This window comes from Homarus americanus, unplaced genomic scaffold, assembly GCF_018991925.1.
Source record: "Homarus americanus isolate GMGI-L3 unplaced genomic scaffold, GMGI_Hamer_2.0 scaffold32583, whole genome shotgun sequence".
In the NCBI taxonomy this organism is placed as follows: Eukaryota; Metazoa; Arthropoda; class Malacostraca; order Decapoda; family Nephropidae; genus Homarus; species Homarus americanus.
The window spans coordinates 3,377,936-3,402,827 of NW_024713129.1; the positions used below are offsets into that span (position 1 = coordinate 3,377,936).

Genomic DNA, 24,892 nt, shown 5'->3' on the forward strand with positions numbered 1-24,892 from the left:
TCTTCGTCATGGTCTCTTTGAAGACATATTGAAGGGTTAAATGTCGTATAGTAGCTTCTCAAATTTCGCGAGTTTTTAATTCTTAACGTATTTTATTGGAACACACAAAAAAATAAATAAATAAAAATTTTGACGGCGGAAACTTGAATTTCGACGGGTTTGAACGGCCCGCCAACGTGCAGACGACGTGCATAATCGTGTAAACAGCGTCATTTCTCTTATGTACAAAAGATTCATTATTGTTTATTACTGAATGTCTTTTTTATTGAATTAATGTTTATGTGTGCAAAATGAGCAATACAATTCATTAATAATACGTAGAATATTAAAACACACGAGGAAATGACACAGCATTGTTTTCGTTGATTACAAAACCAGTGACTGACTGGTTCTTCATATAAAACTGAAGAAAATAAGACCTTGGTTGTAGCTGTAGTAAAATTAATATGGTTGTTTTAAGTAATGTTATTTAATGTTAATAAATGGAACAATAGAAGTAGCTAACGATAATGGTAAAGAAAAAGAGAGATCGCATATGTAAGTGCGCATGCGCACACGTGAAAACATATCGGCATTACTTTACATAAGAATATGAAAGCAACACTTATTTACTGTTCATATATATTTTAATTAATGTTTCTGAATTTGTTTTTATTGAATTAATGTACGTGTGTGCAAAATTAACAATACAATTTATTAATAATACAGTGACCCCTCGGTTAACGAACTCAATCCGTTCCAGAAGGTCGTTCGTTAACCGAAAAGTTAGTTAACCGAAACCATTGTTTCAATGGGTTTTTGGGTAATTGGTTCCAGCTCACCGAAAATTTCCTAAATTCAACAAAAATGGTAGAAAAGTTCACTTACTTTGAGGTGTGTTTGTAGAAGGCTCCTGGATGATGATGATGATGATGATGATGATGATGATGGGATTTAGAATGGGGGTGGAGGAGAAGGAAGAAGAGAAGGCATTGGGGTGGAAGAGAAGTCACCCCATGGCGCCATTTCACCCATAAAATTTTAGCTCTCTTGGTGTAATTCAAGATTATTTTCTTTAAATCAACACTGCACTGCATTATATATTGTCAATATGTCAAATAAATTTCAAAATGACCAATAATTTGCTTGGAAACACAGAAAAAAAGTGTTTAGTTGAAGAGAGTATCAAGCAAGATGTTACCTCCAGTGAAAACAGAGAGAGACTAACGCCTGTTTGCTGTGTTAAGAGGCTGGATGCCGCGCATTAAACTAGTCACTTTACCTTCAATTATGTTCAATAATCGTTAAAATGACTAAAAAATTGAATATTAAACTTTTAAAATTATTGAATAGTATAAACTTCTTGATATTTACTCAAATAGTAAGGAATTTAAGCCCTAGAACCGATTAATGTATTGGCGGACTGATACTAAAGCTGGTTGCCCGGTCAGTGCAAGCGAAAACATGTTGAGGTCGGTTCGTAAGAAATTCGTTAACCGAATTTTTGTTCGTTAACCGAATTGAAGATCCTTATGGAAGGCAGTTCGTTAACCGAAATTTCGTTAACCGAGGCGTTTGTTAAACGAGGGGTCACTGTACGTGGAATATTAGAGGAGACGAGACGGCTGCCGGCATTGTTTATGTTAAAGCTTACGAAACCAGTGACTGATTGGTTCTACATATAAAACTGAAGAAAATAAGACCCTGAGTTTAGCTGTAGTAAAATTAATGTAAAAAATGAATTTGGTTGCTTGAAGTACCTGTAATGTTATTTAATGTTAATAAATGGAACAATATAAGTAGCTAACCATTAATGGTAAAAAAAAAAGTGAGACTGCTCGTATGTAAGTGCGCACATGTGAAAATATATCGTCATTACTCTACATAAGAATATGAAAGCAACACTTATTTACTGCTCATATATATTGAAGGGTTAAATGTTGTACTCTGTATAGACAAGCAGAGAGAGAGAGAGCAGCCGAACTGCCGGATGTAAACAAACCTTAATTTCCCGCGCTTTTTTTTTTTTTTAAGGGGATTAGCCCACCCGGGCATAGGTCACTGACCCACATTGGGGCCTGAGGGGCAAAAATTTAATACTCCTGTAATAATAATAATAATTCAGATAAGTAAAAAAAAAAAACTGCCTATCTACCTATTGGACAAACTAAAATCGTTCCGGACCACGGTAGTTTCCGGACCACAGAATGCCGGACTAGAGAGGTACAACCTGTACTCCTATGGTCTTCACCTAATGGTGGAAGTGTGAGAAGCTCTGGGAAACGATGGGGTCCCAGGCAGGGGGTGAAGGCTTATCGGATTCAAAGCCTTCAAAATCAACTGTAGACACTTGTAAAGTAACTTCAGCTTCTTCAACTGTCTCCAGAGTGGGAGGTCATCATCACTGGATTTTCCTTGAATTGTTGAATCATAAAATAGGAGGTGATGAGAGCTTGGCAGCAGTGTTTAAACTCCTGATAACGTTGCCTGTAGGGTTTCACCAAGCTGTCTAGCTGCGCACTGTGTTCGTCACTGTTGCAGGCTGGGTTCAGCATTCATTAAAGTATCCTTGAGTTTTTTAACACTGCTGAGAACTTATGTCTCCTGAAGCTGACTCACGTATCCCCTCAGTCTGTTCTGGTACTGCCACACCAACAGCACTGATTTAGCTTGTCATTTTATTTTGAAGTTAAATTATATATCGTATTTTATTCTGTTATTTAATACTGTATGTTGTATTATTTATGATGAAACATACATCATAGTAGGCTGATCATAAGATCATACAAGAATATAATTATGAATAAATAAAAACACTGGTGAATGAGGCAGCAGCCAGGCACATACACTTGGTTACAAAGGGAAAAGGACAAGTTGCCCATGTCTCTATTTTCTTTTTATTTCTTTACGTGATTTCTCTTACCTTATCTCTTGTTCTTATTTACTTAAACAATTATGGAAGGTGTAGATAAGAGGTAGTAGGCAGCTACCAAACAGGGAGGTACTACTGCCTGGGAAGGGGGAGTTGCTACAGTCAACACCCCCCCCCCCACCCCCAAGCGTGTGGGTTAACCGTAGTCGCAGTTACCTGATGACAAATGTTGGATAAAACCAGAACAGGATACCCCACCCCAGCACAAAAAGTGCATTAGTAAAGTAAAAAAAAAAAAAAAGTTAGACAAACAGCATTATTATAATTTAAAAATTCCAAAATATAAACAGGTTGAATTATTCTGCACTTACAGCACTTCATTTCTCACTTCAGTTACTTTATTTTTTGTATATGATACAGTGGCTGTATAAAAGTCAATCCTTAATGGTTTATGTATGAATTGTATTTTTAGGATCAAACCTCCATTTTTACAGTTTGACGCATGATATAGAGGCTGTGAGCTGTGATGAAATGTTTGTTGACTTGACAGAGCTCCTTCATACCTGCCAGGTGACTCCTGAGGACTTTGCCACTTTTCTTCGAGAGAAAGTACAGGTAAAGAATCATATAAGTTGTAGAGCATTTCCTGACTGGACACCCTTCACTTAGACTACTAGGGCTTGCCAGGGTTGATCTATTAAATATTATCTAAAAGAATAACTTTTCTTCCTCTCCTGCACATCCCTTATCAAAAGAGGGGTTTATAATGGTGTCATGGGAGAAGGTTGCAAGTCTGCTTTGGACCATTAGTCTCGTAGTGAAAGTGGACATTTGATCTGAACCTCGAAGTGTTTGATAAAGTTTTTTCTCTTTGGATTATATTCTTCTATTAGTTCCCAGTGAACAGTTCCAGGTGGGTGTGGAATTCTCACCCTTGGGCAATTTTAATAATTCAAGATGACTGCCATCACCCTTTTAAGGAATCTCATTTGTCATGCCATCACCCCTTTAAAGAAGCTCATTTGTCATGCCATCACCCCTTTAAGGAAGCTCATTTGTCATGCCATCACCCTTTTAAGGAAGGAAGCTCATTTGTCCTATTTCTCTGATTCTGTTGATTATTTTAGTATGACAATGCTGTTTATTATACTTAATGACATTTTATATGTTGCATTGTTAAGATTATTCAAATATTTTATGATCTATATTGTTCAAAACACACATGGAGTTAAATTTTGCTAGCTCAGCAACTAGATAATGTATATATGATTTGTGTTCTTTACTCCACAGTATTGTCATGATTAATAACTAGATAGTAACTCCAATATACTAAAACATCACAACATTATTCCTATTATGCTGATTGTGCACCAGTTGTGGTCAAAGAAATACTTCATAATTTTGGTAATACAGTGACCCCTCATTTAACGAACGCCTTGGTTAACGAAATTTCGGTTAATGAACTGCCTTCCATAAGGATCTTCAATTCGGTTAACTAACAAAAATTCGGTTAACGAATTTCTTACGAACCGACCTCAACATGTTTTCGCTTGCACTGACCGGGCAACCAGCTTTAGTTTCAGTCCGCCAATACATTAATCGTTCTAGGGCTTAAATTCCTTACTATTTTAGTAAATATCATGAAGTTTATACTATTCAATAATTTTAAAAGTTTAATATTCAATTTTTTAGTCATTTTAACAATTATTGAACATAATTGAAGGTAAAGTGACTAGTTTAATGCGCGGCATCCAGCCTCTTAACACAGCAAACAGGCGTTAGTCTCTCTCTGTTTTCACTGGAGGTAACATCTTGCTTGAGACTCTCTTCGACTAAACGCTTTTTTCTGTGTTTCCAAGCAAATTATTGGTCATTTTGAAATATATTTTACATATTGACAATATAAATGCAGTGCAGCGTTGATTTGAAGAAAATAATCTTGAAATACACCAAGAGAACTAAAATTTTATGGGTGAAATGGTGCAATGGGGTGACTTCTCTTCCACCCCAATGCCTTCTCTTCCTTCTCCTCATCATCCAGGAGCCTTCTACATACACACCTCAAAGTAAGTGAACTTTTCTACCATTTTTGTTGAATTTAGGCAATTTTCGGTGAGCTGGAACCAATTACCCAAAAACACAATGGTTTCGGTTAACGAACGACCTTCTGGAACGGATTGAGTTCGTTAACCGAGGGGTCACTGTACAGTAAGCCCTTGATAACTTGGCACATATGGGGCTCTGGTCTTGCTGAATTATCCCAAATTCCGACTTAACGAGGCACTTTCCCCCCCTCCTACAAAAATACAACAATAAGAAATTAGACCCATTTATGTGTACATGTAATTACTAAATGTAAAACAGTAACACTTACCAGCACTGCAGACGAAGTTTGAAGTATCATAGTAGGTGACACAGAGGAATGGTAGATGATGCAGGTGGCCAGATATGCCAAGATTTTCCCAGATAATCCATTCTGAGACCATATCCATGCCAAGTTATATGAAATTCCGAGTTATCAAATGCCGAGTTATCGAGGGTTTACTGTACTTATTGATAATAGCATAGTGTATGCATGTACAGAGAACTGTTAGCGTTCTGAATCTCTGGGTTCATGAAGAGGCAGGTGAGGCGACAGGACTTTTGTTGGCTAGTGTACATATCAGTAGCTTATATGCTTGTAATTCAAACATCATCATTGTCATTATTATCAACAACACCACCATGATTATAGTCATCAGCCTCATCTTCATCATCATCCTATCCTGCACGTGGAGATGCTCCGTTGTCTTCTTCTTGTAGTATGTACAGTCCTGGTCGAAAGTTCTTGATCCAGCTAAGGTGGAGGGTGTAGTGCCCCCGTTACTGGATGGCGGGAAGCTGTTCGTCCATTGCCCCCACCACACAATCAAGCACCCAAACATTTCAACATTTAGCTCTGATACTTCCATTTCTCAATAAGGACTGGGAAAGGATGTCATTGTTTTGTTTAATAAATTTACGAAACAATTTACCCAATGAAGTTTTACATTATATGACATAATGGGTTAGATCATGACATAGTGGAGAGAGTGTGTCTTGGTGGCTGGGGTACACAGAATGGTAGCCAGAAAATTAAGCATGAATGTGAGGAATAATATGGTTCATAAGAGAATGCTTTATCACCTTCCATGATAATGGCATTATCATAGGGTCTAATGCATGTAACTATGGCTTGATCCCTACAATGGATGACATGATGGGAATATGGCTGAAATATAAGCGACATTATTAACATAAAAGTGTGTCACAGCTAGAAGTAGGTCACAACACCATTGATTAGGGTTGGATGGAAAATAAGGTAAAAGCAGTATGACCATATCTTATTATTGGTTATACTCATATAGGTAACCAGAAATGTTGCCTAGCTAATGGTGTATACACTCAATATCTTTGTAAGCATTTACAGCTAAGAAGGGTAAAGGAATGATTCAAACAATCTACTGTATTCTTTAGATCAGGGGTCGGCAACCTTTTGAACACACTGCCAGTTTTTAAAATTTCTACTGCCCTGCGTGTCAACTATAATTTTCAATATGCAAATTATTGTCATGTGTATATTGATAAATAATGCTTTCATACATATTTGAAATACACACAATTACATATGAATGGTAAGATATATAATGAAATACTATAAAATGGTCTCACCATTTTAGTGTGATCCCTGTCCCTGCTTCCCCTTGCTCATCGTTGCTATGTCGGGAGTATATCTGGACACCTTAAGTTGCACACACCCCTCGGAGTGATCAGTTGTAAGTCGGTTGCGATGAGGATTGAGGATACAGTATTCTTCATGTGTGAAAATATCTGCTCACATAGATATGTCGGTCCAAAGGTTGAAAGCAATGCGAAGGCAACCTTCTTCATGCAATCAAATTTCTCTGGTAGGGATGCCCAGCAGCTTAGGATGGAGGCCTCATGATCACTCACAGTCGTTTCAAGTGATTTACGTAGTTCCGTGAATTTTACTACCCATAATGAAGACGACTTAAAATCGATCAGCTGCATCTCCAGGTCCCCAATTTCCATCCACTCAAATAAAGACAAGTCCAAGTCACTCTCCTCAAAGTTTTCAGGTTTAATTAAAAACATTGGGCCAATGTGCTGGAAATCTTGAAATCTGACAGAGAACTCTGACTTCAGTTCTTGCATGTACAATTGTATACTGCAATCTCTGTAATGTTCACAGGATGATGTGCTGACCACCCTTTCAGGCGCTTGAAGTAGAGGAAAGTTGTAGTTTCAATATCCACCAAGTAAACTGCCAACTTTGCAACAAAAGCCTTCCAAGTGTCATACAGAACCACAACTGTTTGTCCTGCACTCTGCAGGCGAAGATTAAGGTCAAAGAGGTGTTTGGTGATGTCTGAGAGAAACATAAGTTTGACTGCCCATTGATCATCTTCCAGTTTGGGGTATTTTTGGCCCTTTTCTTTCAGAAAGATCTTGATTTCATCAAAGCATTCCACGGACCGCTCTAAAACCTTCCCACAACTTAACCACCTGACACTGGAGTAAAGGGGTATGTCTCCATATGAACTATTCATCTCATCAAGAAAAGATTAGAATTGTCTGTGCGTAAGAGCAGATCGTGCAACCCAAAAATTCAAAATTTTTGTCACGGGGGCCATTACTTTATTGAGATCAAAGTTTGAAATTCTGGCAAAAAAAGATTTTCTTGATGAATAATGCAGTGTAACTTCAGGATGGGATGCCCGATTTTATCTTCAATTAGCTTGACAAATCCCCTGTGTTTTCCTACCATAGCAAGAGCGTCATCCATTGTAACTGCAAATATATTTTTAATATCAACCCCTCTCTCCTCAAAATTATTAACGAATGTTTTAACAATGTCATCTACCTTGGTAGTACCATGCATAGGTCTTAAGCAGCACAGCTCCTCCATGTCACTGTACCTGGCGACAATAGCCAAATGTGGTATGTCATTTATATCAACACTCATCAACAGCATTACTGAACACAGTTGCATTTGTTAATGCAACAATCTGTTGTTCTCTTATATCTGCAGCCATGTCTGAGATGCACCTCTCTACAGTCCTGGCTGCAACAGGCATGTCTTTTATCCTTGAGATGATTGTGTGTTTGCTTGGTAAATAAAACTTGAGAGCTTTTGAGAAAGGCCTCTTTTATAGAATCCCCATCAATAAATGTTTTTCCATGTTTAACAATACACTGAGAAACTTTGTAGCTGGCCTCAGTTGCATGATTTTTTTTGGCACAGATTCTTCATAACACTGCTTTGTTTTTCATTGCGGGATACTGCCTTCTTAATAGCTTAAGCCTTGTCTGCATTGTCCTTAAATGTCTTCTCATGCTTCATTTCATAATGTCTCTTTACACTTGATGTCCGGCAAACAACATTCTCACAACACAGAGCACACACAGCTCGACCATTCTTAAGAGTAAATCCAAAGTCTTTTGTCAAAGAGGGTTGAAACGATCGAACATCTAATTTGGCTTTCTTGGCAGCTGCCATTGGGGCTACTTAATTATGAGTAGCTTCTGTCACTGTGGCTGAAAGTACACTGACCGTGCCTGACGTCTGAGTAACCAGTGTTACCATCTAGAAATAAAAACTCCCGTAAATAAAAAATCTGGTAGATTGAATACAGTTGTACCCCACTTAACGCGGTCAATAGAACCCAGAGGGTCCCGTGTTAAGTGAAATCCGCGTCAAGTGAACAACAGAACATATGGGATTAATTCCAATAGAAACCGGCCCGACCCCCAAACTCCACTTTTTGAAGACACATAACTATGTTGTAGTAAAAATAACATCTTAATTTTATGATGGTACATGCACACAATTAATACTTAAGAGAAATAGAGAAATACAGTCGCCAAGTTAATGTCCATTCAAATAATGGACTCAACTCCCTCCCCCTCTCACACCACACTGCCGGCTCTTCCCTCTCTGAGAAATTTTTGGGGGAAAACCACTAAATTTTAATAAATAATACCTCAAACTAAAGTTAGGATAATACAATTGACATTGCTGGATTCCTTGTAAGACCAGGAATATTTTGAATATAAATGTCATATATTTTGCACAAATGATAACATAGTTACTCAGAAAAAAGTTTTTATCTAAAATTTGTATGTCTAATGCAAAATATATGATGTTTATATTCAAAATGATCACCAAATTATAAGAATTCCAGCAATGTAAATTATATTCTGACCGGGTAATTTGTATGAATTTTATGAGCTAAAACAAATATCTTCAGTTAATAAAAAAAAAAATATTCTTCACAGGGTAACAGATGGTCGGTCGGTCCCTCCCTCCCCCCCACCCCCCACCAACCGTCCCAAGGAGATGTGTGGGAAAACCAGAATACTTAACTTTTTTGTAATAAATAATACCTCAAACTAAAGTTAGGATAATATAATTGACATTGCTGGATTCCTTGTAAGACCAGGAATATTTTGAATATAAATGTCATATATTTTGCACAAAAGATAACATATTTACTCAAGAGTAAACATTTTATCTAAAATTTGTATGTCTAATGCAAAATATATGATGTTTATATTCAAAATGATCACCAAATTATAAGAATTCCAGCAATGTAAATTATATTCTGGCCGGGTAATTTGTATGAATTTTATGAGCTAAAACAGGCAGTCAGGCAGGGTGGAGGGTTGGGCAAATCTAAAAATAGCGTCTGGAGCCGGACACTCACCGCGTATATGATGAAAAAATCCGTGTTAAGTGAAAGTTCAGCTCTGGCGAGGCACCGCGTATATGATAAAACGCGCTAAGTGAAACCGCGTTAGGCGGGGTAATACTGTATTAATAGAAAGATGATTGTGTAATTTAAATAAAAGTGATGTAAATACTTATTCAAAATAATAAAACATATAATTATACTCCAACTTCTTAGATATAGAAAATATCCGAGAAAGGGAACACAAGCCGAATTACCTATTTTGTGTAGGCTACAGCTGAGCTCATGTCACAGTTTGTTTATTTGAAATGGCACTATTATTTTTTGATTTATAATGTTTTTAAAATCACTTGGCGTGCCATGGTCAACCCTGGCACACGTGCCAACTTTGGCACGTGTGCCACGGGATGCCGACCCCTGCTTTAGATTATAAAAATTATACATAACACATACTGTCACAAAAATTATTCATTCAGGAGCCAATGGACGAGTTGACGGTCGGAATTTTTTCGTAAGATGACAGGTCAATGGGTAAAGAAAACACTTAAACTCACTACGGTAATGATATTTTAAAATAAATTGGGACAAAAAGTGTCAAAAGTAAGGGTTAAAGTTGCTAAAAATTCACGTGACTGCAAAAAGCTCTGTGATTGGTTGTGACATCACTGATTGGGGCAAGCTTCCCGGTGGGAGGCAGCCAGCTGTTGTTGTCCAACCTTCTCAGCTGCTGTAAATAAATATTATTAGATAAGTAATTGTGCTTTACTGTACAACACAGTTATACTATTTTGAATATATAAATATTACTAAGTACATTAACTAATTCAATGGATATTAGCTGCCCATACTACAAATTTCATAGTACGTATAAACTTTCCAAACAATATTGGTATTATTTTGGTTTTGGTCATCTGGGAACCTTAAGATTCTAACTATGGGATTAAGTATTCTAAACAATAAGACACATTATCTCTACGGGATTTCTGTCGCAAAACATTTTTCGATCACATCAGAAAACACAGATCTCATGTTAGGTTAGGATAGGGTATGATGAGTTATAAGGTTAAGTTAACATACACCGGTAAGGGGGGGTAGTAACTCAAAACCAGTGATTCTCAATAGAAATGGAGGTCTAAATCGTTCATAACACATCACAAACCGTCAGAAAAAAAACATAGGTCTGCATGTCTAAGTACAGGGATGACCACAACTTCAAATTTACCAAATATAACCTATCTCGAATCTAAACATCCAAATACTTATGATAGTTGAAGTAAAATTTTGGCTATTAATTAATGTAAATGATGATATATCCCTGTGGTTCTTTAGTGAATCATCAAAACAATAACAGCACTCTGATGTCATGTTTTAGCATCAGGCATTCTCAAAACGAAGTCCAGACAATGTTATTACTTCTAAATTTACTCGTATCTCCATCTAGTACTGATATACTCTGTAAATGCACTGAAAAGAAAGAGAAAGTCTACCAGGTAAGAGTACATGACAGCTGAGCTGGTGTGAACATGGGAGTTTTTTATGTCCAATAGAACATAAGAATGGAGGAAACTGCAGTGGGCATATTGGCCTATACTGGGCAGTCCCATTTACACCCAACCCCTATCGCTCATATATTCATCCAATCTTCTGTATATTTGAAGGTGCTCTTCATGGTACATTTCTTCACTGGGATAATGCCTCCTCAATATTACCTTGTAATTCAATTGACAGTAGGAACATTATAGTATCTAGTCTCATTAAACATACCGAATCAGTCAACATGAATTTGAGTAATGGTATGTACAAACTGGATAATTTCATAATTAAGAAGATTTGTAACCAGGTGAGAAGGTTGGGTCAACATACATACACACACACACACACACACACACACACACACACACACACACACACACACACACACACACATACATACATACATACATACATACATACATACAGTGACCCCTCGTTTAACGAACACCTCGGTTAACGTAATTTCGATTAACGAACTGCCTTCCATAAGGATCTTCAATTCGTTTAACGAAAAAAAATTTCGAACTTCTTACGAACCGACCTCAACATGTTTTCGCTTGCACTGACCGGGCAACCAGCTTTAGTATCAGTCCGCCAATACATTAATCGGTTCTAGGGCTTAAATTCCTTACTATTTTTGTAAATATCAAGAAGTTTATACTATTCAATTATTTTAAAAGTTTAATATTCAATTTTTTAGTCATTTTAACAATTATTGAACAAAATTGAAGGTAAAGTGACTAGTTTAATGCGCGGCATCCAGCCTCTTAACACAGCAAACAGGCGTCAGTCTCTCTCTGTTTTCACTGGAGGTAACATCTTGCTTGAGACTCTCTTCAACTAAACGCTTTTTTTCTGTGTTTCCAAGCAAATTATTGGTCATTTTGAAAATTATTTTACATATTGACAATATATAGTGCAGTGCAGTGTTATTTTAAAGAAAATATTCTTTATTTACAGCTAGTTTAACTTTGAAAAATACGTGTTGCCATTGTTTGAATCCAGCATGGGGCCTAAGAGATCAAGAAAAGTGATTTCAATCCAAATGAAGCAGGAAATAATAAAAAAACACGAACAAGGTATTAAATCAAATGCGCTATGCAAAGAATATGGCATGTCGGCATCAACTGTGTCGACAATTCTTGCACAAAAAGACAAATTTAAGGAAGTGAACGTGAGAGACAAATCTACAAGAGTGTTTAAAAGTAGATCCCTAATCGTAGAAACTGAGAGGTTACTTATCATCTGGATTAGGGAAAAACAGATGAAAGGTGATTCAGTTTCTGGTGATTTCATTTGTGAAAGAGCCAGGGAGATTTATGAACATTTAAAGACAGATCAACCTAGTTCTTCAGGAACAGAATTTGAAGATTTTCGGGCTAGCAAAGGCTGGTTCGAAAAATTTAAGAAAAGAAGTGACATTTTAAGTGTTGTTAGGCATGGTGAAGCTGCTAGTGCTGATAAAGAAGGGGCAGCAAAGTTTTTAATTGAATTTAAAAAACTGATGGAAGAAGAAAATTATCTTCCACAGCAAGTTTTCAATGTTGACGAAACTGGGCTGTTCTGGAAAAAGATGCCCAAAAGAACATTCATCACCAAGGATGAAGCCTCTTTACCTGGGCATAAACCCATGAAAGACCGTCTCACTCTATTGCTTGGTGCCAATGCTTCAGGGGATTTCCGACTGAAGCCTATGCTTGTCTACCACTCTGAAAACCCCAGGGTGTTCAAGCAACAGAAAGTGGTAAGAACAATGCTTGGAGTTTATTGGAAGTCCAACCGTAAGGCATGGGTGACAAGACAGTTCTTTAATGAATGGGCTATTGATGTGTTTTGCCCCTCTGTCAAGAGCTACCTAACCACCAATAAACTTCCTGTAAAGGCTCTTCTCCTCATGGATAATGCTCCTGGTCATGACCCTGACCTTGCCAGAAATTTGGAGTATAAATTTGACTTTGTGAAAGTGTTGTTTTTGCCTCCAAACACTACATCACTCATACAGCCAATGGACCAGAATGTGATCAGCAACTTCAAGAAGTTGTACATGAAGAAAATGTTTAGGAGGTGTCATCAGGCAACTTCCATTGATCCTGAACTAACACTGAAACAGTTCTGGAAGACACAATTCAACGTCCTGGAGGCTGTAAAATTGATTGTGTCATCATGGCAAGAAGTCTCCAATAGAACCCTCAATTCTTCATGGAAAGCACTGTGGCCATCAGTAGTCCATGATTTTGAGGGATTTGAGGATGACACAGAGTTGGACCAGGAGATTGTGTCCATTGGTCAGTCATTGGGTCTTGAAGTGGAGGAGAAGGATGTGGAAGAGCTTGTGATGTCTCATGAGGAGGAACTTACTCCTAATGACTTGAAGGAACTGGATGAGATGTTACGGGTAGAGGCTGACAGTGGTGAGGAGGAAATTGAAAGTGATGACCATATGTCAGCTACACAGTTGAAAGATGTGATTTACCACTGGGAGAAGTTCAGGGAACTGGCTTCAAAGCACCCAGAAGTGGAAAAAACTGAACTAGCTTTGTGTCATGTTGAGGACTCAGTGGTCTCCTTCTTTAAACATAAGTTAATGGTGAGGAGGACAGATGCCCCACAGACCACAATTGACACTTTCTTCAGTAAAAGGCAGAGGGAACAAGATGCTAGCCCTCAGCCTTCCACTTCAAGAAGGAGAGAGGATGTTCATGGTGGAGAATCTGTCAGTCCAGAGGTTCCTGACATTTTCATGGAAGGTGACTCACCTTCCAAGAAGCAGTAAAATGCTTCTCCTCCACCTCCACTTCCTTCTCTTCTCCCTTCTCCTCCTGCACCTCCCACTTCAAATGCACATCATCACCATCATCCAGGAGCCTTCTACATACACACCTCAAAGTAAGTAAATTTTTCCGCCATTTTTGTTGAAGTTAGGAAATTTTCGGTGAGCTGGAACCAATTACCCAAAAACCCATTGAAACAATGGTTTCGGTTAACGAACGTTTCGGTTAACGAACGACCTTCTGGAACGGATTGAGTTCGTTAACCGAGGGGCCACTGTATATATATACATATATATATATATATATATATATATATATATATATATATATATATATATATATATATATATATATATATATATATATATATATATATATATATATATATATATATATACTCGTCTATAACCCCCCTCGTTTATAGGTCGACCCTGATTTTTTGACCAAGAAATCGTTAATTTACGATATTCCTCGTTTATAGTTCGACCCACGTTTTTGAGGGTAATGGAACAACAAAACCTTCACTAAAAACGCTCTACGTCCTATAAACTGAGGCTCGCCGTGCATGAAACACGAGTGCCGAAGGCAAATTGTTTACCATTTATTATTACGACACTTTACACTGAAACGCGGGTAGTTTCAACAAAAATATTGTATATTTCCATTCAAGTATTTATTCAAGTCAATTAGGAGGGAATATTATTGTAATACAACAGTTTTTTAACTAAACCATTCGAAAAGCGATTACGGTAACATCTTTTGAACGAAAGAAAGCGAAAGTCATTGCTTTTGTCACGATTTTATCCCACTTTCCACTTGTAATACGTACGTAATTTCAGCAAAAATATTACATTTCCGTGAATGTATTATATCAAGCACAGTATGAATAGAATATCATTGTAATATAACAGAATTTTAACCGAAAACTATTAAAAAAACGAGAGTAACATCTCAAGAACAGAAGCTTAGGTAAAGTCTTTTGTTTTCGTCATGTATTTTATCCTATTTTACATTGAAATACATCACGTTTCAGCAAAACTACTATTTATTTCCGAGAATATATTCATTCAGGCGCAGTTTAGGTAAAATATACGTGTGATGTAATAGTTTTTTAACTGAAAACGATTCGAAAAACACGTACCCTGTAGCCCTGTTCAAGGAGAGGACTGGGAGAAGCTGTTTGGTGCTGCAGACGATGACAAGGAAAATGATTTTGATGGATTTTAATGAAAATATTCAGAAATATGGTATCGTAGTATTTATTCAAGTCAAGTAGGATAGAATATTATCGTAATACAACAGTTTTTTAACTGAAAACCATTCGAAAAGCGATTACGATAACATCTTTAGAACGAATGAAAGCGAAAGTCATTGCTTTTGTCACAATTTTATCCCACTTCCACTATAATACGTACGTCATTTCAGCAAAAATATTACAATTCCGTGAATGCATTATATCAAGCACAGTATGAATAGAATACCATTGTAATATAAAAATATTTTAACGAAAAACTATTAAAAAAACGAGTAACTTCTTTTGAACATCGGAAGATTAGGTAAACTCTTTTGTTTTCATGTATTTTATCCTATTTTACATTAAAATACATCACGTTTTAGCGAAACCACTATTTATTTCCGAGAATATATTCATTCAGGCGCAGTTTAGGTGTGATGTAACAGTTTTTTAACTGAAAACGATTAAAAAACACGAGTACCGTCTAGCTGATACAGCTGGTGGTGCGTGATGCGTCATGCGTCGTTGTAAACAATAGGAGGTTGAAGTAGATTACCGGGTATTATATTAAGTGTGAAATATCGAAAAGGTTTTTAATACCGGTATTTTTTGTAGATCAATGAGAACTGTGATACCGTATATGATATGATAAGTTAGCCTGTGCTAGGAACTTCAACATAGACTACTGAAAGCACGTTGTAAGGTAATTTAGCCTATTGTAAGTTGGTGAGCTTCATTTACTGAAGGAACTGCGCAACTTTTCATTGCTAATTGGTACATATTTTACGTTTCCATTGTTTACTGGCAGTAAATGGTAAATATTTTTCATGTCTGAAGCTAAAAGTTGCTCCTCGCCCTTCCCATCATGCATGGGTTCAAACCTAACAAAACTATTACGCATGTATAGGACGACCCCCAATTTTTTGCCTAAAAATTTGGTCTTAAAAACTCGAACTATACACGAGTATATACGGTAATTGGTTCCAGCTCACCGAAAATTGCCTAAATTCAACAAAAAATGTAGAAAAGTACACTTACTTTGAGGTGTGTATGTAGAAGGCTCCTGGATGATGATGATGATGATGATGATGGGAATTAGAAAGGGGGTGGAGGAGAAGGGAGAAGAGAAGGTATTGGGGTGGAAGAGAAGTCACCCCATGGTGCCATTTCACCCATAAAATTTTAGTTCTCTTGGTGTAATTCAAGATTATTTTCTTTAAATCAACACTGCACTGCATTATATATTGTCAATATGTAAAATAAATTTCAAAATGACCAATAATTTGCTTGGAAACAGAAAAAAAGCATTTAGTTGAAGAGAGTCTCAAGCAAGATGTTACCTCCACTGAAAAGACACAAAGACTGACGCCTGTATGGTGTGTTGAGAGGCTGGATGGCGCTCATAAATCTAGTCACTTTACCTTCAATTATGTTCAATAATTGTTGAAATGACTAAAAAATTTAATATTGACCTTTTAAAATTATTGAATAGGATAAACTTCTTGATATTTACTAAAATAGTAAGAAATTTAAGCCCTAGAACTGATTACTGTATTGGTGGAATAATACTACAGCTGGTTGACCGCCAAGTGCAAGCGAAAACTTGTTGTGGTCGGCTGAGGGATTGCTCGTTAACCGAAGTTAAGAATCTAATGGGAGGTAACTCGGCCGAAATCTCGTTAACCGAGGGATCACTTTACAGTACACGGGGGTTACATAACAGAGATACCCATGGATGTTAAAAATCCGCGTATATGTGCTGCCCCCCCCCCCCAAAGAAAAAAACCCTGGCCCCCCATGTCCTTATTTACCGTATATACCTGTGTGTAGTTCGAGTTTTTAAGACCAAATTATTTGGCAAAAAATTGGGGGTCGACCTCTAAACGGGTAATAGTTTCGTTAGGTTGAAAAATATTTACCAGTAACTACCAGTAAACAATGGAAACGATGCACCAACGTACCACCAGCTGTGAGTGTCGGTACAGTTGCCAGGGCAGATCTCTTGCGTCATCATAGCAAGCCCAACGTAGCCAAATCCATGGTATGGTAGCACAGGACGATGTAAAACATAAAGCATTCATTTATTAAGGTTTTTTTATAGATACTGGACATAAATTTTTGTTCATTATATTTGAAACCTCAATCTTTGTTAATTAAATTTGAAACAAAAGAAAACTACGATACCGTATTTTCATTAAAATATTACATCACAAGTATATTTTACCTTAACTGTGACTGAATGAATATATGTATTCTCAGAAATAAATATGGAAATATAATATTTTTGCTGGAATGACGTACTTATTACAGTGGAAAGTGGGATAAAATCATGACGAAAACAATGACTTTCGCTTTCTTTCGTTATTCAAAAAGATTTTACCGTAATCGCTTTTTGAATGGTTTTCAGTTAAAAAACTGTTGTACTCGTACTGTATTACAATAATATTCTATTCTATCATTAGCCTTATAATCCCACAACTGAAAACCATTTGAAAAGCGATTACGGTAACATCTTTTGAATGAAAGAAAGAGAAAGTCATTGCTTTCGTCACAATTTTATCCCACTTTCCACTGTAATACGTACATCATTTCACCAAAAATATTACATTTCCATGTTCTCAGAAATAAATGGTAGTTTTGTTGAAACGTAATGTGGAGTATTTAATATTAAAATGCAAAAAGAGCTATAAAAACAATTAATACACCCATAATGTACTGGCTGGCATCTCCACTCGTCCCTGCTCCCGCGTCCAAGGTCACCACTCCTCCCAACTCCCTCCCTCCGCTCCCTCCTCCGCCTCCTCCACCTCCTCACCGTCACTACTGCCGACAAACACAAATGTTTTGTGAATAACTGCACCTCCACTTCCTATGTACAGTACTGAACTGTACTGTGCTGTGCATTTTTACAAACAATAAACATGGCAAGAAAAGCTATTAAAAAAAAGAGATAAAAATTTCACTTTACTGCACAGTACCTATCCTCGGCGACAGGACGGGGGTCATCGGGCTCATCATCACTCAATTCCATAACGGGTGGTTAAGTTGGGGCGATGGTGGATTCAGCTGCTTCCTCACTGCCGCCAGTGATTGATGGTGTTAAATCTCTCCTTCGGTGATCAAAGAACATGGTGATGGGGAGTTGTCGTCACTTTCTTTTCATTTCTTCCATGATGTTTTTGTATGGAGCAAAACGTCATCCATCCCTCGCATGAATTTCAGGGCACGCACCATGGAGGGGTCCATACTATAGGCCAGGTTTTTCAGTGCCTCAATATTCCTGGTCATCTCCCCCAACTTCTCCAACGTTATTTCTTGGTGCTCTTCCTCTTCCTCTTCCTTGCCCTAGTCTACTAACTCCTGTAGATCCTCCTTGGTCAGCTCAGTGTCGAGCTCTTCAATTAGCTCCCTAATCTCGTCCTCTGTCATGTCCTGGAAGCCTTCAGCAGTCACTTTCCTTGACAGTGCCAGGGTCTTTCTGAATATTTTCATTAAAATCCATCAAAATAATTTTCCTTGTCATCGTCTTAAGCACCAAACAGCTCCTCCCAGTCTTCTCCTTGAACAGGGCTAGAGGGTACGTGTTTTTCGAATCGTTTTCAATTAAAAAAATGTTACAGCACATGTATATTTTACCTAAACTGTGCCTGAATGAATATATTCTCAGAAATAAATAGTAGTTTTGCTGAAACGTGATGTATTTCAATGTAAAATAGGATAAAATACATGACGAAAACAAAAGACTTTACCTAAGCTTCCGATGTTCTTGAGATCTTACTCGTTTTTTTATTAGTTTTCGGTTAAAATACTGTTATATTACAATGGTATTCTATTCATACTGTGTTTGATATACTACATTCACGGAAATGTAATATTTTTGCTGAAATGACGTACGCATTACAGTGGAAAGTGGGATAAAATTGTGACGAAAACAATGATGTTCGCTTTCTTTCGTTCAAAAGATGTTACCGTAATCGCTTTTCGAATGGTTTTCAGTTAAAAAACTGTTGCATCACAAGTGAATTAGGATGGAATATTATTGTAATACAACAGTTTTTTAGCTGAAAACCATTTGAAAAGCGATTACGGAAACATCTTTTGAACGAAAGAAAGCGAGTCATTGCTTTCGTCACTTTCCACTATAATACGTATGTCATTTCAGCAAAATATTACATTTCCATATTCTCAGAAATAAATAGTAGTTTTGCTGAAACATAATGCATTTCAATGTAAATTAGGATAAACTACATGAAAACAAAAGACTTTACCTAACCTTCCGATGTTCAAGATATGTTACTGGTTTTTTTAGTAGTTTTCGGTTAAAATACTCTTACATTAGTGATATTCTATTCAAACTGTGTTTGATATAATACATTCACGGAAATGTAATATTTTTGCAACTAAAATGCTGATGTCAACCCAAGCGTGGTTATAGCGAGACTGACTGAGTGAGGGAGAGCTATGCGTGTGTGTGTGAGGTTGCGGGAGCGGGTGGTGTCCTGTGTTCGGTGCCGCGCGCGAGTTGAATGGCGCCCGATTTGAATGTACTTCAATTACTTCAATGTACAGGTAGTTCTGCTATAACGCGATAATTGTGTTCTTGTAAAATACAGTGACCCCTCCGTTAACGAACTCAATCCGTTCCAGAAGGTCGTTCGTTAACCGAAAAGTTCGTTAACCGAAACCATTGTTTCAATGGGTTTTTGGGTAGTTGGTTCCAGCTCACCGAAAATTTCCTAAATTCAACAAAAATGGTAGAAAAGTTCACTTACTTTGAGGTGTGTATGTAGAAGGCTCCTGGATGATGATGATGATGATGGGATTTAGAATGGGGGTGGAGGAGAAGGAAGAAGAGATGCGTATTGGGGTGAAGAGAAGTCACCCCATGGTGCCATTTCACCCATAAAATTTTAGCTCTCTAATTCAAGATTATTTTCTTTAAATCAACACTGCACTGCATTATATATTGTCAATATGTAAAATATATTTCAAAATGACTAATAATTTGCTTGGAAACACAGAAAAAAAGCGTTTAGTTGAAGAGAGTCTCGAGCAAGATGTTACCTCCAGTGAAAACAGAGAGAGACTAACTCCTGTTTGCTGTGTTAAGAGGCTGGATGCCGCGCATTAAACTAGTCACTTTACCTTCAATTATGTTCAATAATTGTTAAAATGACTAAAAATTTGAATATTAAACTTTTAAAATTATTGAATAGTATAAACTTCTTGATATTTACTAAAATAGTAAGGAATTTAAGCCCTAGAAACGATTAATGTATTGGCGGACTGATACTAAAGCTGGTTGCCCGGTCAGTGCAAGCGAAAACATGTTGAGGTCGGTTCGTAAGAAATTCGTTAACCGAATTTTTGTTCGTTAACCGAATTGAAGATCCTTATGGAAGGCAGTTCGTTAATCGAAATTACGTTAACCGAGGTGTTCGTTAAACGAGGGGTCACTGTATCGTGTTATAGAAAATCGCGTAATAGAAATAACAGGGTTTATGGAGAAAATAGGGTTAGGTGCAGATTACTCGAAATCGAAAAAATTTAGTAGTTAGCCTAACACAAAGGATAGCACAGTCTAAATAAATGTTACATTCATATCTAATAATGAAATCATACAGTAAATGTAACACTTTACCTTGAAAAAATATGAATGTAACTTGATGGGGGAGAAGGGTGATTTTGAGGTTGATAAAATCGAGCATCTCTTCAAGTGTTATATCCTTTCTTTTACGATCATCACCGGGAATTTTATCACCAGAACGCTTCTTGGAGATATTCTTCTTTACCATATTCACAGTTAATACCACAAAATTGGAGAAATAGTAAGCAAAAATCGCGTTATAGCAAACAAGCGTTCGCGTTATACAAATATCGTTCCTAATTCATAAATCGCGTTAGAGCAAATTCGCGTTATCAAAACACGCGTTATAGCAGAACTCACTGTACAGAATATTCCTCCGGTGGGGCAATCCGCTTATTTGCAAATCCGTGTATTCTAAACCCGCGTATGTTAAGGGCCGACTGTATATATATATATATATACAGTAATACCCCGCTTAACGCGGTTTCGTTTAGCGCGATTTCACGTATACGCGGTGCCTCGCCAGAGCCGAACTTTCACTTAACACGGGTTTTTTCCACGTATACGCGCAGAGTGTCCAGCTCGAGACGCTATTTTTAGATTCGCCCCACCCCCCAGCCCACCACCCTGACTGCCTGCCTGCCTGCCTGCCTGTTTTAGATCATAAAATTCATACAAATTACCCGGCCAGAATATAATTTACATTGCTGGAATTCTTACAATATGATGATCATTTTGAATATAAACATCATAGATTTTGCATTAGACATACAAATTTTAGATATAATGTTTACTCTGAGTAAATATGTTATTTTTTGTGCAAAATATATGACATTTGTATTCAAAATATTCCTGGTCTTACAAGGAATCCAGCAATGTCAATTATATTATCCTAACTTTAGTTTGAGGTATTCTTTATTAAAATTTAGTGGTTTTCCCCCCCAAATTTCTCAGAGAGGGAAGAGCCAGCGAGTGTAGTGTGAGAAGAGGGGGAGGGAGTTGAGTCCATTATTTGAATGGACATTAACTTGGCGACTGTATTTCTCTATTTCTCTTAAGTATTAATTGTGTGCATGTACCATCATAAAATTAAGATGTTATTTTTACTAGAACATAGGTATTGTGTTGGAAAAAGTAGAGTTTGGGGGTTGGGCCAGTCTCTATTGGAATTAATCCCATATGTTCTGTTGTTCACTTAACGCGGTTTTCACTTAACACGGTACCCTGTGGGTTCAATTGACCGCGTTATGCTTTAACGCGGGGCACTACTGTATATATATATATATATATATATATATATATATACTTAATTTTTTTAATTTTTTACAATGTTACATTGCATACACAATCATTCATACAGAATGTGCAAAACAACAAAAGAAATGATTATCATGGAAGAAACATTTCTTATGTGTGCAGTAGTTAGCCCATGAATTGTGGGAGAAGGGACTGAGGGGAGTAGTGTTGGGGATCTCAGCCACGTGCAGTGAAACTATTGCCAACTGGTAATGTGGTATTTTTTCTTTTAATTTATTTATTAGTATACTTAATAGTATAATTTTTATTTAGTCCTCACATTTACTGGTACTACAATGTACACACGACCCTGGTCCCTAATGAGGAGTATATATAAAAACAATATATGGTGAAGAGGAGTAAGTAATCTTACAGCAGAGGTGCAGGTGTTTAAACTGATACAGGCCTAACTAGCAAAGTCACCAGATGCTCTGTTGACAAATCGCTCACTACCTCCCCACAAAAGTTCACCTCCTACATAGAACAAACACCCCCTCCTCTTTATTTGTATTGTTATATAGTTTTATATAATATTCTCTTTATTTTCATGTTACATTAGAGAATTAAAATTATTAGTTTATTTTTATTTTTATAATTTCTTTATTTGTAACACTGGCGACATGTGTTATGGGAAGTTCTATTATTACTTATAATGGTTACCCTACATGATATTAGATGCTCTTGACACTATTTATACATCATTCTCGAGTACTGATATTTAGGCATTAAGTAGACTGTCACAAACCACTCATAAAAATGCTGGCAAGAGAGACAAACAAACAAAGACTATGGTGATGCATTGTTGTGGGAGGAAAAATGTTTTCTTTTGGACTTTCCTTTAGTAAGTGGATTTCCTGTTAGCCTTCTGAATGTGTTCATACAGTCAATTATAATCATAATAAATTTGGGTAAATATGTGTTAAAAGTTGCTGGCTTGTAATGCAACCTACCCTATTTACATTAATTCTTATGGATAAAATTGCCCTGATATTCGCAAATTTATTATTCACAATGACTTTTAGGAACGCTACCATTGTGATAGCTGGGGTATTCCTGTATGTGCTTCTAACACTGTTAAACTCAGTTCTATCACTTATCACTTTGGTGTTTGTTTGAGGGCATTTTGAAAGCGAAATAAAATAAATATTAAACAATGAGTACAGTATAGAGCTCACCTGACCTGATGCTTGAAATACAGTGTATGTACTGTACCATGTAAACAAAGAGGAAGTTTAGGATGACGCAATAACTCATCAGGCGTCGAGCGAGGATTTTTTCTCATCCCTCTTAAAGAATGCATCTCCAATTACCATATTTTAGGGCATATAAGATGCATGACATTATAAGTCTCACCCCCTATTTTAGCAGGGAGTATTTAGGAAAGAAACTTTTGTGTGTATTTTCCTCCTGTAGCCATAGTTTTCTTAAAGTAATATATACACGACCAGGAAATATAAGGAATAAATAAAAAATAATACAAATGAATAAGTTACAAGAAAAAATACTGCATTGCCATTTGGTTGTTCAACGAAATTTGTCAATACTGTAGTTTCACTACACATGGGAGATGGCTCAGAACAGCAGAGATCCCTCACTCCCCCTCCTCTTAACTCACATAGTAAGTTTATTTCCCTTTTATGTTTCTGACCTGATGATAATTATTTATCTTATTTCTTTTGAACTTTCTGTATGTAAGTTTGAGAGTACATGTAAAATAGTTAAAAATATATACAGTACACTCAACCCTCGCTTTACGTGGTCCCACATTACGCGTTTCCACGTTTACGTGGTACCCTGCTGAAACCGGAATGCTCACTTTCCACGGTGCGTGTACCCCTTTACGCGGAGAGCGGCGCGAGCAGGGTGTGCACAAGGTCGCCCTGTCATCAAAACATTACCGAGTTCTTCACCCGCCACCCACCACAGCCGGCCCAAGTCAGTGATAGTGATAATGATAGTGAGGATATGGACTTATATGGACTTTAAGGGGTTTGACAAAGAGGCCCTGCAAGCCTCTGTGGTGGATAGTGATACAATTGATACAAGTGATACAGGTGAGGGCCAATAATCTGCCCTCTGCCTCGGAACCAACCCCCATCCCCGTGTGCCCAGCCATCTTTTCTACTAATGTAAGTGTTAAAAAACCTAATATTATTGATATTTCTCTTAATTATTAATTGTGTGTGCATACCATCATAAAATTAAGAAGTTATTTTTACTACAATGTAGGTATTGTGTCTGAAAAAGTGGAGTTTGGGGGTCGGCCCGGTCTCTATTTCAATTAATCCCATATGTTATGTTGTTCACTTTACGCGTTTCTCACTTTACGCGGGCTGCCGTGGGTTGAATTAACCGCGTAAAGTGAGGGTTCACTGTATAGTCTCGGTTTACACAGATTTTTTATACTCGGTTGGTCATTTACGCGGCACCTGTCCAGACGCGCCAATTATTAGTTACACGGTACATTCCTGAATTTATGCGGGAAGCGGAGTGGACTAGCTGCGTGCTAGGTTGTTCTTACGTCACCGCTGACGTCAGATGACATTTCGGACTGTGATTGGGCCACGCATCCTTACCACCCACGCATCCCCTCCACCGCGAGCTGTGATTGGTCTATTTAACCTTGCTTGCCCAGTCAACAAAACATTACCGAGTTCTTCACCCGCCACCCACCACAGCCAGCCCAAGTCAGTAATAGTGATAGTGAGGATATAGACTTTAAGGGGTTTGACAAGGAGGCCCTGCTAGCCTCTGTGGTGGATAGTGATACAGGTGATACAAGTGATACAGGTGAGGGCCAATAATCTGCCCTCTGCCTCGGAACCAACCCCCCATCCCCGTGTGCCCAGCCATCTTTTCTACTAACGTAAGTGTTAAAAACCTAATATT

At 37.4% G+C, this 24,892-nt stretch overlaps 1 protein-coding gene across 1 annotated transcript in view; it reads left to right on the top strand.

The window, feature by feature from the left end:
• The window catches only part of LOC121866255 (DNA repair protein REV1-like), a gene marked incomplete in the record, with an annotated part of 281,011 nt that overhangs the window by 42,921 nt on the left and 213,198 nt on the right, over positions 1-24,892 (top strand). The window contains 1 exon segment of the mRNA XM_042365872.1: positions 3,346-3,466. Coding sequence (XP_042221806.1) covers positions 3,346-3,466 — 121 coding nt within the window.